At 40.1% G+C, this 14,210-nt stretch overlaps 1 protein-coding gene across 4 annotated transcripts in view; it reads left to right on the forward strand.

Annotated features, from left to right (window-relative positions):
* The window catches only part of HIVEP1 (HIVEP zinc finger 1), a 147,359-nt gene that overhangs the window by 100,988 nt on the left and 32,161 nt on the right, over nucleotides 1-14,210 (forward strand). For all 4 annotated transcript variants that reach the window (XM_053668207.1, XM_053668212.1, XM_053668208.1 and 1 more), the window contains one exon: nucleotides 4,550-10,503. In XM_053668207.1, the coding sequence (XP_053524182.1) occupies nucleotides 4,550-10,503 (5,954 nt within the window). The remainder of the gene's footprint in view (nucleotides 1-4,549; nucleotides 10,504-14,210) is intronic.

Genomic DNA, 14,210 nt, shown 5'->3' on the forward strand with positions numbered 1-14,210 from the left:
ATCATTGGTCCTCTTCCCTAAAAAATGTAGGAGACCTAATAATGATTCGGCTTGTGCCTGGATACATGAAGTGCCAGTGCCTTAGAGAACCTGAGAACGTAGTTCGCATTTCCCTCACCACTAACCTCCAGTCATGTGGCCCCTCTGATCTTTACACGCTGGTGTCAACTGCCAACCTGATGGAGAACTCTGGCTTTTGGTGTGAAGTCCAATGCATCTAAAGCTTCCAATATAGTTGGCAACACTGCCAGTTTTGGTTCCTCTCCTGGGTGTGATTTGTGTGTGTTAAATGAATTCCCATTTGTATTTCTGACATGTTGATGTCTCAGAGTTTCTGCTTGTCAGTCATTTCCAGTCACACAGTAACCAGAATATAATTTTCAGCAGTTGGTTGATTCCTTTTTTGAGGCTTTTCCACCTGCTTTCTTCCAATCTGACTGTATGTTCTTGTTGCATAAGGAAAAGGGGTTGTGTTTCTTCTGAGGGTTATGTGCACCAAGCATGTCCAACCATTGTATTGTTTTTTTTTTTAACGCCGCTGTGAAATCATAAGATGGTAAATAGAAAGCAGCGTCCATTCTGTAAGGCTGAGGGTGGTCCTGGGCACTGGCTGTTGGGGACATACTAAAGAGGCACCCTTCTTTAACTGTCTTCTACTTCCATGGCTTTTCTTTCTCTCTGCTTCCTCTAATTTATTTTTATTTTAGTCTACCATAACAACAAAGTGCCTTGAAAATTATTGAAAAGCTCAAGTGCTGATGGTAAATAGCTGTGTCCTCCAATCCTCCACCCCAACTGTATTTCTGCTTTGATACATTCTGGTCTATTCATTCTTTAAACTCTACAGCCTATGGCTACTCTATGCTGGATGTTGTAGATACAAACAGTCACAATGTTTGATAATTGTGCTATTTTCTTTAGATAAGGAACAGGGTGGGAGAAAAATAACCCCAGGCACTTTCTAATAGATTTAAAACTAATCAAGATTAGGGTGAGTTTAAAACAGTAATCAAGGTGAATCATTCTCTGAAAACCTAACGGTTTGCTACCCCGTATATAGGGCATTGGTTCCCAGGAGGATGCTTCTCTTTCTTAATTTCTAGCCAGCTGGTTTAGCTGCCCACTCTGTGCACTTCAGTACCAAATCTTGAGATTTTTTTTCAAGGAAGAAGACTGATGGTCAGTAGTGAGGTATGCAAGCTGCTTCAAGTCAACCTCTAGAATGATAGTTCCATATTCATCTGTGTGCCTGGTGTTCTTTCTCTCTCGCTCCTCCATGATCCTTTTATCTCCTAACAGTAACACCTATAAGTCCTTAAATTTACAGGCTGATTCAACATCAACATCCTGGGTCATCAACACCCATGATGTAATGGGCTTTATCCATTCAATGGGAGAGTGAACCCTCTTAAAAGAGACCCAACAAAATGTTAGAAGAATGAATAAATAAAACTTAGAAAAAGACAGTTAGGAATATATTCTCAGTCAAATGCCACCCCCTTGCCGTTCCCCATGACTTTGGGCATTTGAAAGCAGAGAGAACATGAAAAGACAAACCAAAAACTCTGCTTAATGCCATAGACCTTAATAAGATCATAAATATATTAAAACAGAAACTCAAACATAATATGAGACAATAAGATGAGATGAAATGGGAAATATGGATCTAAGGGAACAAAATGAGAACAAAACAACATCAGTCCAAAATGAACAATTTGAAACAATAAGGAACTTTAATGGCCAGGAAAATGAATTACTGACATTAAGGGAAAAGCTTTAAATGATTCTAGAGAAAGCAAAAGCAAAAAAGAAAATGATGAAAGCAATATAAATTGTAATGGGGATATAGCGTAAAGATAATTGGTGCTTATAAAGTAAGGAAGCCCCCCTGAAAAAAACTGACCAGAAAATATATTTGAAGATATAATAGTTTCCTGAAATATCTAAACTAATCTCCTTATAGAAAAGATTATGATGTTTTAGGGGGAAAATTTAAAGTTGTACATTGATTAACAACAAAGTGACTCCTAGTTATATTATAATGACTTCAAAAGTAAAACATTGGCAGACATACAGGCAGAAAAAAGGCAAGCCACCTCCAGGAGGGGAAGCTATGGGTCAGGCTGGCATAAGGCTTCTATATGAGCACCATTGCCAGAGGCACTGGAATGTACAAAATGTTGAAGGAAAGATTTGGGGAGTTAACACCAGGTGTTAAAATTCAAATAGAGAACTAGGAATAAACAACTATTCAAATAGTCATAAACTTTGACAAAAGATGAATTAATTTTCATCTGAAATCAACAAGATTCAAAAATTCAAAAAAATCTTTAAAATAGGGGTTTTTTGTTTGATTTTATTTTTTACATTGTTAATTATCGCCACTATTACCGATGGCCCCTTTGCCCACCTGCACCCAGCCCCCGCCCCCTCGCTCTGGCCCCCGCCACACTGTCGTCTGTGTCTCTGGGTTGTGCGTACATGTTGTTTGGCTAATCCCTTCACCTTGCATCCATCCCTGCCTCCCCTTAACTCCAGAGAAAATTTTAGGGAATAGTATCTCTAAAGAAACATGTATCTTGTTTCTTTTCGCTTCAGTTTTATTTGCATTTAAGTACAAAGAAAGATACATTTTAGTCTTTTTGTATCATAAGAACACAAGAGAACAATTCCTTTAAAACAATGTGTTTCTGGTGTTCTGACTCTGGGTTGAGTTTTGTGGTTTTTGGGGTGAGATTTTGGGTTTTTTTTTAATATATAAGAGATTGTTTAATTTTTTATAGATAAATTTATCTAAAAAAACCTTATTCAAAAATATGTAAAATATAATAAATAAACATATTTACCCCAACCAGGGCTCAGGATGGGCCTGGCGTGGGCAGATTTTTTCCCTGTGGCGTTTTTACTTGGACAGTCACCCACACTGGGGGCTGCTGCTCCTGACCAAGTGGTTTCCCTCCTCTGTTTTTGTCCTTATTTTAACAACCTAATTAAAATTTCGTTTTATTTTTATTGGCTTTCATTTTCATCACAACGCACCTCTAAGCTTTCTGGAAGTGAGGAAGGAGCTACTCCCCCTGGGTGATTATCATTTTTCCTTTTGCCCATTTTCTGATCTATTTATGAGAATAATAAAGTACATAATGACTTTGTTACTTTCATCTAGAAGAGAGAAAACAGCATTTCATAAATGAGCGGATTGAAAAATAAAAGATTTGTTCAACATCATTTCGTAGTGATAGCAAGAAAGCGGATGCATGTTTCCATACTCTTCGGCTTAAAACATTATAGTTATGAGACCCCACCCCTCCACCTTTTTCTTTCTGACCTTCTGATTATGGTGGGTAAATGTGTCTTTATCATATTAGTGTGTGATTTTTCATTAAACAAATATATGACAGCACATCAGTGCTCACAAGGGGACTGAAATATTTTTTATTTTGTGTAAATTTTGTCTTCAGTAAATGCAAAGCAGTTATTATGGTGTAGACATTTTGGTCTAATATGAATTTCAAATATGTACATTGCAACTGCTGTTTGTAAATGATGCAGAATTAAAGTATTTGGCTCTTCTACAAATAAGTAATATAAACTTGAATAATTTTTATGTGCCCAGGGATTCAACAAATGAAAACAAACTAAATTATGGCAAGTAATAATTGCTCAAAATGTAATAATTGCTGGAGATTGTGGGTTGTTGATACTGTTTAAATGATGATATATTTCCAGTACAGCCAGAAACAGAAATGGTTTCATCTCTTTTGCAATAAGCTCCATCTTCCTCCCTCCCTACCTTCCTCCTACCTACCTGTCATTAATGACAAAGAAACAGCCATTGAATATTTGTTCAGTTAAATTAGTAACTTCTTTTTAATTGAGGAACATTACAGCATCATGACTTTTTAATTTGATTGGTGAAGAGCCACAAATAAGCGGCTTATTTTACTTTCATATTTTTCTGTTCACTAATATAATTGCTAATAAAGCAGCACTTCATGTTTCTCTTAGCTAATATGATTTTCTTGAGATATCAGGTATGTTTGTTATAAAAATCATTATGTAGTAGTCTGTTTTCTTACAAGAATATCAGCATCGCATAGTTTGAATAATAATGTTATTTAGAAACTTGCTAAGAAGTTTGCCTGAAAAGATACTGAAATAACAAGATAGTTAAATACTCCACATTGTAAAGTTGACTTTCCTTATTTGTGGGACAGCTCTCTCAGACTGTTATAGACAGAGTCCACAGCTGTGAGAATGAAAGGGGAGGATAATTTACTTTTGGAAGATCTGGTCCCAAGATCTTGGTGAGTGGAGGTGTCCAGAGAATAGCACAGCATTATAGAACTGTACACTAAGGTCTCGTGTGATTGTTTTAACAGGTTTTGATTGGCAACATTCTTAATGTTAGAATGCAGTTTTATACAGTAGGCTGGCATTAAAGTACCTTGTTCAATTGTCATAACACCCTCATGATAATAATCTCAATTGAAAAAAGTTATAGTTGGTATATGTATCATTTTGCCAATTGCTTTTCTTCTTTTAACAGAAATCTTGGAGGCTGGTATTAAAGGAACTTCAGAATCACTTAAAGGTGTGAAGCGAAAAAAGATTGTAGCCGAGAATCACCTGAAAAAAATACCAAAATCCCCACTGAGAAATCCTCTTCAGGCAAAACATAAACACAATACAGAAGACTCATCTTTTGCTGTTCTTCAGAGTACTGCAGATTCTCACAAGAAGCAGAATCACAACCCTATAAAAAATGGGAAGCCATTTACCAAACAGAATGGAGAAACTCCTGGGATAATTGCTGAGGCCTCTAAGTCTGAAGAATCTGTCTCCCCAAAGAAGCCCTCATTTCTGCAGCATCCATCTGAACTGCGTAGATGGAGATCAGAAGGCTCTGACCCCACCAAGTTAAATTTCCTAGATGGACAATGTGAATCTAGTTCTTTGTCAAGTAAAACCAGGACTGACCATAGTGAATGTATCTCCTCTAATTGTACTCCTACTTCCTCCTCATATACAAACACCGCATTTGATGTCTTACTGAAAGCAATGGAGCCAGAACTGAGCACTTTGTCACAAAAGGGCTCATCTTGTACAGTTAAGATAGAAAAACTAAGACCAAACAAAACTGTACAATCCCCCTCTCAATTAAAAAACAGCTCAATAGATGCCCCAAATCAGACTTCACAAGAATTTGTTTCTGAATCACAGTCTTCTTGTACCTCATACACAGTTCATGTGTCTGCTGCTCAGAAGAATGAGCAGGCATCACTTCAGTCAATTTCTCATTCATATAATCAACATGAACACTTTGTTTCTAAATCTAACCAACAAAATCAACAGCTTCCAGTGTGTTCAGGTTTCACAAGATCACTGACAAGCCTGCACAATCAAGAGAACCCCAAACTTGAACAAGTATATCATATAGCAGTGACATCATCTATAGGTCTAACTTCACCTTCCAGTAGAACTCAGGTTACTCCTCAAAACCAGCAAATGGATTCTGCTTCACCTATGTCAGTAAGTCCAGCCCAGTCCACACAGTCACCTCCCACCCCAGTTTATAATTCAACTACTGTTGCCTCTGTTGTGAATCACAGTGTAGAACAAATGTGCAATCTTCTTCTGAAAGATCAGAAGCCAAAAAAACAAGGAAAATATATTTGTGAGTATTGCAATAGAGCTTGTGCAAAGCCCAGTGTGCTTCTAAAGCATATCCGCTCCCACACTGGAGAGCGACCCTATCCCTGTGTGACCTGTGGATTTTCATTTAAGACTAAAAGTAATCTATATAAGCACAAAAAATCCCACGCACATACTATCAAACTGGGACTTGTCTTGCAGCCAGAGGCTGGTGGTTTGTTCTTATCACACGAGTCCCCCAAAGCACTTAGTATCCATTCAGACGTAGAAGACAGTGGGGAGAGCGACGACGAGAGTGCTGCCGATGAGAGACAGAATGACCCAGGCTCCGTGGACCTGCGGCCTGTGCAGATAATGAAGATGATGCCAAGTTCTGAAGCTTTACCAAAATCAAGTTCCATTTCAAGCAATACAGGTCATGTGGTAGGTGATGTTTCACTACAGGACAAGTCTTCAGAACCACAAGCTGTGACCGAGTTACCAAAAGTTGTAGTCCACCCTGTCAATGTGTCATCCCCGTTAAGAGTTGACAGCCCAAAGTTTACAGATTCGAAGCCTGAACTCTCTAGTGCACAGAGACAGAGGGACCTTCAGGTTACCAGTGTACTGTCACATTCGGCCTGGACATCCTCCCTGGACACTGATGAAAAGTCCTGTCGGAAAGGGGACATGAGTCAACCAGACACAAAACAAGAATCTCCCACGGGCACAGTACATGCCCAGCTACAAAGGCAGCAGGCGACCGATTTCTCCCAGGAGCAGCAAGGGAAGCTTCTGAGTCCTCGAAGTTTAGGAAGTACAGATTCTGGTTACTTTTCACGTTCTGAAAGTGCTGATCAGACAGGGAGCCCACCAACTCCTTTTGCCAGAACGTTACCCACTGTGGAACAAGACTCAAATAAGAATAATGGGCCCTCTGCACCTCGTATCAGTACACCAGCACCTTCTACGTTGCCATCAGGTGAAAAAGCATTGCTTCTAGCAGGTCAGATGCGCCCACCTTTGGCAACAAAAACACTTGAAGAACGGATATCAAAGCTTATCTCAGACAATGAAGCCTTGGTAGATGACAAGCAACTGGATAGTGTAAAGCCACGGAGAACTTCTCTTTCACGGCGAGGAAGTATTGATTCCCCCAAATCATACATATTTAAGGATTCTTTCCAGTTTGATTTAAAACCAATGGGACGGAGAACAAGTTCAAGCTCTGATATACCAAAGTCCCCTTTTACCCCTACTGAGAAGTCGAAGCAAGTGTTTCTTCTGTCTGTACCTTCCCTTGACTGTTTACCTATCACGAGAAGTAATTCTGTGCCTACTACAGGTTATTCAGCAGTACCTGCAAACATAATACCTCCCACTCATCCACTGAGAGGAAGTCAGTCATTTGATGACAAAATTGGCGCTTTCTATGATGATGTCTTTGTATCAGGACCTAACACTTCTGTGCCCCCAAGTGGACATCCCCGTACCCTTGTCAGACAGACAGCAGTAGAAGACTCTTCAACAAGTGAAATGCATGTCCTCGGTACCGGACAGTCCTTGGATGAGAGCTATCAAGGATGCAATGCTATGAGTGAAACTGTAGCAGCAAGGAACAAGTCACTGGCACCAGGCTCACATTTAGAGAAAAAGAAATCTCATCAAGGGCGAGGGACAATGTTTGAGTGTGAAACTTGTAGAAACAGGTATAGGAAGCTGGAAAATTTTGAAAACCATAAGAAATTTTACTGTTCAGAGTTACACGGACCAAAAACAAAGGTAGCTGTGAGAGAACCTGAACACAGCCCGGTGCCCAGCAGCACACAGCCTCAGATTCTGCACTACAGAGTTGCCGCTTCCTCGGGGGTCTGGGAACAGACACCCCAGATAAGAAAACGGAGGAAAATGAAAAGTGTTGGAGATGACGACGAAGTTCAGCAAAATGAAAGTGAAGCTTCTCCGAAAAGCTCTGAAGGCCACCTGGTGCGGAATACTGTGGGCTGTTCCTCCAGTTTGCCTAAACGTAATATTGTCATACCAAGTGACCAGCAGCATCGCAACATACAGTTGCAAAACTCCCAAATGCAACCTGTTGCCAGAGGCCCTGACCAGCTCATGGATCCAAAGCTGTCTACCATCACGGAACAACAGATAAGTTCAGTTGCCCGAGACAAGATAGAGTTGAAGAGGCACGGGACCGGAATCTCAGTCATCCAGCATACAAACTCACTGAGCAGACCCACTTCACTCGACAAGCTTGAGTCTTTTGAAAGAAGTTCTCCACTTTCTCTCCATGAGCTAAGTAGAACAGCGAAGCTTGGGTCCCTGAAAGTGATGGGAATTTCCCAAGAGGAAGGCAGCCCTTCTCAGAACGTGTCTCGTCCTCAACAGCCTGCACTATCTGATGCTCTTAGAGCAGAACTTCAGGAAGGTTCAAGAAAGATTTCAAGTGAACGGCATGTGTTAGGACAGGCCTCAAGACTTGTTCGGCAGCACAACATCCAAGTTCCAGAAATTCTGGTCACAGAAGAGCCAGATCGGGACCTTGGAACCCAAGTACCTGATCAGGAAAAATCAGAGAAATTTAGTTGGCCTCAGCGTAGTGAAACATTGTCAAAATTGCCAACGGAGAAACTACCACCTAAAAAGAAGAGGCTCCGTCTTGCCGAGATAGAGCATTCCTCAACCGAGTCAAGTTTTGATTCCACTCTCTCTAGGAGTCTAAGTAAGGATAGCAGTTTATCAAGTTTCTCAGCTTCGTTAGATGTAGAGGACGTTTCTAAAACTGAGGCTTCCCCCCAAATCACTCTTCTCAACAAAACAGAGTTTCTCATGATCCCAGCTGGCTCTAATACACCTAACATGCCTGGAACTCAGCGGGAAATGAGGCGTGCTGCCTCAGAACAGATTAACTGCATGCAAACATCCATGGAGGTCTCTGATTTCAGAAGTAAATCATTTGACTGTGGAAGCATAACTCCACCTCAGACAATGCCACTTGTGGACTTGCCTCCGACATCTCCTTCTGGCACGGGAGTGACTGGACACGTGCCTCTTTTAGAAAGAAGGAGAGGCCCACTGATACGGCAGATTTCTTTAAACATAGCCCCAGACAGTCATCTGTCTCCTGGGAACCCATCATCTTTCCAAGCTATTGCTCTTCCTGGCGTGAATGCAGTGCCATTTCAGGGGCCTCCGCTCACTAGTACATTCTTAGCTGAGTTTCCTGCAAATACTGTGCACTCCCAGACTCAAGTTAAGGATCTGCAAACAGAAACTTCAAATTCCAACTCTACCAACATCTTTCCTGTTCAACAGCTTTTTGGTATTAATTTGTTAAATCAAATCCATGCACCCCTTAGCCACCAGAGCACACAGATACCTCTGCAGGTGTCTACACAGAGTGTCAAACCAAATGGAAATCCCAGTGTATGTGTCTCTTCCACAAGTGATTGCTTTGCTCCCAAGTACCAACTGCAGTGTCAGGTTTTCACTTCAGGCCAGTCTTGCTCTTCTAATCCTGTACATTCTTTGCCAAAGCAAGTTCTTTCAGATCCAGTTGGGGCCGACCATTGTATGTCTTCATTAGCATTACCAACCAAATTAGTAGGTGCCATTTCTAATTCCTGTGCTCTGCCACCACTGAAGCTTGGGCCACTCGATGGTCAAGTGCAAAAGGTGCCGACGTCGTTTACACTGCCCGCTCACCTGCAGAATAATGTTCCAGGGTACTGCTTTGCCACTGTCACACCTCTGCCGCAAATCCTTGTGACCCAAGATCTATCCAGTCAGCCCATTTGCCAGGCTGGTAGTAGTGTGGTGCCAGTCAGCGAAGAACAAAGTTCCCTGCCAAAATTGCAAAAAGTTCACCAGAATGCTTTGCCAAACTCGGAGGAAGTGCTTGTTTGTGAAAATGCTTTTTCAGAGATGGGCCAAAATTCTTCTCTGGCAGATTCCTTGCCTGGAACTCAGAAAATGTCTGTTGTTAGACTTTCCCCACAACAAGAATCTTCAGCTTCAAGTAAAAGGATGCTTTCCCCAGCAAATAGTTTAGACATTGCCATGGAAAAACATCAAAAGCGAGCTAAAGATGAAAATGGAGCTGTTTGTGCAGCAGATACTAGACCATTTGAACCACCGAGTTCAAGAGCTAATGAAGTTAATAAGCAGAAGAAACCTGTTTTGGTGAGGCAGGTTTGTACCACGGAGCCCCTTGAAGGTGTGACATTGGGACAGGATATTTTTTCTCCACCTGAAATTACTAGTGAGGCTGTTAACTTGACAGATGTTGTACCAGCTAATCATTTATCATCGGGTCAATCTAAGTCTACAGTTGTAGAACCTATAAAGGAGTTGCAAGAATATGAAAACATCAAGTCATCTCTATCACTAACTCTTACAGTTAGAAATTCACCTCTTCCTTCAGAAAATACCCACATTTCTTCTTTGGAATGTGTAGACAATAACCAAGAAAGGAAGTCTCCAGAGGTTAGAAATCAAGGTGACAAAGTGAACATCCAAGAACAAAGTCCACCTACAACGACTGCTCTTTCAGTGCTGGATGCCGGAGACACACAGCAGCTGTCTTTCCCCAGCCTGAAGACTGCAACCAGCTTCACGTGGTGTTACCTGTTCAGACAGAAAACATTGCATTTGCCTCAGAATGACCAGAAAACTTCAGCCTATACTGACTGGACAGTAAGCTCCAGTAATCCAAATCCACTTGGTTTGCCTACAAAAGTTGCTCTTTCTCTCCTTAATTCAAAACAGAAAACTGGAAAATCACTGTATTGTCAAGCAATAACCACTCGGTCCAAATCAGATTTGTTGGTCTATTCAAGCAAGTGGAAAAGCAACTTAAGCAAGGTATTTGAAATATTATTTATCTACAAAATTAGTTCATGTAAATGAGTTTTAACATGTCTCAATGCCTTTAAATACGTTAATTAGAATGATAAATTGTGCTTTATGAGTGTATAGTGATTCGAAAAAAAGGATGATAAATGTACCCTGGGAGTTCCACTGATAAGGGATACCTAGACCCTGTGTATCCTGAAACATTTTGAAAATGATAACTTGCCCTAAGCATTTTTCCCCTCAGCTGCATATTTAAGTCTTTACTTAATGGTGCAATTATCATGATCTTGCTTTCATCTTTCTCTCATATGAGTGTTTGTATTGTAAAGTGAAAGGAGACTATGCTTTGTCCTGACTAATGCTAGAGAACAGAGGTGAATAATCAGTGATTGTTCCTTGATTGTTGTATATCATTTTGAAATATAAGTCATTCTGTAGTTCTGAAAATCATCTTAGTGGTAGAAAGGATTCCCAAAATAACTAACTCATACATTTGATGATTATGTTGATCTGGTCGAGATTTATAGAGTAAGGTAGAATCAGTCATAAATTAGAGTTATAGGCTTTATAAAAATGGGAAAAAGTCATTTAAGTGGTGAAGTAAGGAAGGCAAGAAGGAGGGAAGAATTGAAGGAAGGGAGAGAGGAAGGGAGGAAAGATGGGTAGATAACAGTATTATATTGGATTCTGAACATTCAGAGTACTTGCCCTCTGCAGGTTCATGGGCACATAGTACAGGTTCATAAACACACACACACACTTCTCAATAGGAAAATATCACAGTTCAGTATTATAATAGAAGTATATACACTTTTAAAAGAAGGAAGTCTAACATTGCCAGTAGGTTGAGGTATGGATACAGGGAAGATATTCCAAAAGTTTTGACTTACAGCTGAGTCCTTTTTTTTTTTTTTAATCTTCTCCTGAGGACATGTTTATTGATTTTAGAGAGAGAGGAAGCAAGGGAGAGAGAGGGAGAGAAACATTGATGTGAGAGGGAAACATTGATTTGTTGCCTCTTGGACATGCCAGGATGGTGGAGCAAATCCACAACCTAGTTATGTGTCCTGACCAGGAATCCATCCATGACCCTTTGGTTTATGGGACAGTGCTTCAACCAACCGAGCTACCACTTGACCGGAGCTTTGGGTGAATGTTAAAAAAAAAAAAAAAAAAAGTAGAGTTTTTTTTCAGGCGAACAGGAATGAGAAATTTTACTAGTCTGATGAATGACATGGGAGTAAGAAAGAACTTGGTTCATTCAAAGAACCCTATGGAGTTTGTCATGACTAGAAGGTGTTTTAAGTTCAGAGTTGGAAGTGTAGGTAAAAACCAAATATGCATGGTAGTGGAGAGCTGTTGATACTTTCTTAGTGAAGGAGGGTGAGTTTAATGTTTAAATGCTCAGACCCTGCTCTGAATCTACTAAATGAGAATCTTAGAAGATGAGACTTGCCCACGAGAATTTAAACAGAGCTTCATGTGTATTCCTGAAGTGCCTTTGAAAAGCGGCTTCTCTTTACTATTAAGTGACTGGGTGGAAATGTCTCTGGAAATGTACATATCTAGATTTGTAACTAGGAGACAGCTCCAGGAAGGCGTGGAGAGTTTTCAGTGCATAAGTGTAATTAATGAGACTGCCCAGGGGAAGGGAAAAGAAGAGACAGGGACTTAGAATGGTCCTGGGAGTCACAACTATGTAAAGGGTTGAACGGATGAAGAAAGTCCACGTAAGGCACTGAAAGAGATTGTTAATAGAGGAAGAAGGAGAGCTAGGAGAAAGTGGTGTCACACAGATCAAGGACAAGGTATTTCAAGGAAAGTCGTTCTAGCAAGTTGACTTCTGGAGAGGTCAAATAAAGATAAAGATTAGCATGGCATTTGGACTCAACAATTTTAATACCACTGGAGACTTGAGTCAGATGGGCATATATCTATGGTTTGTCTTCTACAAGCACCTAAACTAGATATATGAATCAGGAGTTTTCTTATCTTTCCATAATCCGTCTCAAGTCTTCCTAGCTTACTGACATACTATTTATTAATATACTCCCTAGGATGACCAAATCTTTCTAGTCATTAAAAATTCAGCCTAAATATCAGCTCTCATTTTGGTCTTTGTAATTAATATCAGTTAAGTAGTATCAGCTCTCTTCAGCTGCCACACTTTGTGTAAACTCTGCTCCGATACTTTACGATACTACTTTTGTAGTATCACTAAAATGTGACAAACTTTTGTATCTTTCGATACTACTTTTGTAGTATCACTAAAATGTGACAAACTTTTGTATCTTTCTCTTCCACTGCACCAACACAGTCCATTAGAAGTTTCGGATGATGGACATATTCTATATGTGTGCTAGTGACTACTGTAACAGGCTGTGTAGATGAGAGTCTGAGTTCTGTGAGCATGGAGACTGTATTTTCTTCAGTTTTATATGTCCATTACCTAGAACATAGCAGAGCCCCAGTAAATATGTGGGGAGTAAACAAATGAATCAATCAATGAATAAATAAAATATTTTAAAGTGGTAGAGTAGAGGAAAATCCATTTACCACAACACCAGGCAACTTCTACATTGAGGAAACTAATTATAAACTGATTTCTGAGGATGAATGTTAATTCACAACCCAAATGTTAATGTACAAGTATTTATAATTCACAATGGAAAAGAACAGGAAAATGCTGAAGTAAAAGGATTTCTAAGAGAAGCAAGGCATCAACAACATATAATACCATGGAGTGGTCAAGCATATAAGGACTAAGGAAATGATAGGGATTTTAACATTTAGGTCTTTGGTAACTGATTGAATAGGAACCAAATTTGATAGTGAGAAAGCAAAAGATAAGTGAGAATTTGGAATTGAAAAGAAGGTAAGAGGAACAAGTATAAAGGACACAGGGACAATAACTAAGGGGGGTAGAAATGGGAGGGAGGTGGGGAGCACGGGGCGGGGTGGGCTGGGATGGGAGTAATAGACAGATAACTGTACTTGAAAAATAACTAAATAAAATAAAATAAATTAAAAAAAATAAAAAGCAAAGAAGGTAAGAAATAGGATTACTTGTAAAGTTATGAAGTCAAGGAAAGGTGAGTGTGTATATATTGCAAGTGGTGGGGAAACCTGATGTGTTTGCCAGGAAAAGAAAAGGAGTCGGTGGCATTTTTACCTGTTGGGGTCAGTGTCGTTACCTCCTCATACTGCCTTCTTGAGAAACTCAGGCAGGCAGCTTGTCTTCATTTCTGGCTTTGTGAGGACAGTGGCTTCCCAGGGTCCTCTTTTTTCAGCCACAGAGGCCCTCCGTCCAAGATGCACACACCCTCTTATTATCAGTTACTATTATTAAGTCACCTTGGCACAATATCTGTCTGCATGGTGATATAATTTTTAAAGAAGGTTTATAACAAAGAGGCCCTTGATTAGAAAGCTTGTGCCTTATGTTGGAGTTGGCCAGGAGGCTAGAATTTCAGCCTCGGCTGTTAACACTTGACTTTGAACAAGTGACTTAATGCTGAGAGTGTCTTTCCTCACTGGGAGATAATCCTCTTGTGCAGCCTGCCTCTTGGAGTTAAGTGAGAGTCGAATGGGCTGAGTGACAAAACTTGTGGATGGTGCAGTTGTGTAAAAGTCGTAAGTGGTGTTACCATAATGCTTCTCTAGAAGAACACACACTGTTATCATTGTGAGTTCATTGCCTTCTTCTGGAGATTTAA

This window comes from Artibeus jamaicensis, unplaced genomic scaffold, assembly GCF_021234435.1.
Source record: "Artibeus jamaicensis isolate MK-2021 breed Jamaican fruit bat unplaced genomic scaffold, CSHL_Jam_final contig_482, whole genome shotgun sequence".
NCBI lineage: Eukaryota > Metazoa > Chordata > Mammalia > Chiroptera > Phyllostomidae > Artibeus > Artibeus jamaicensis.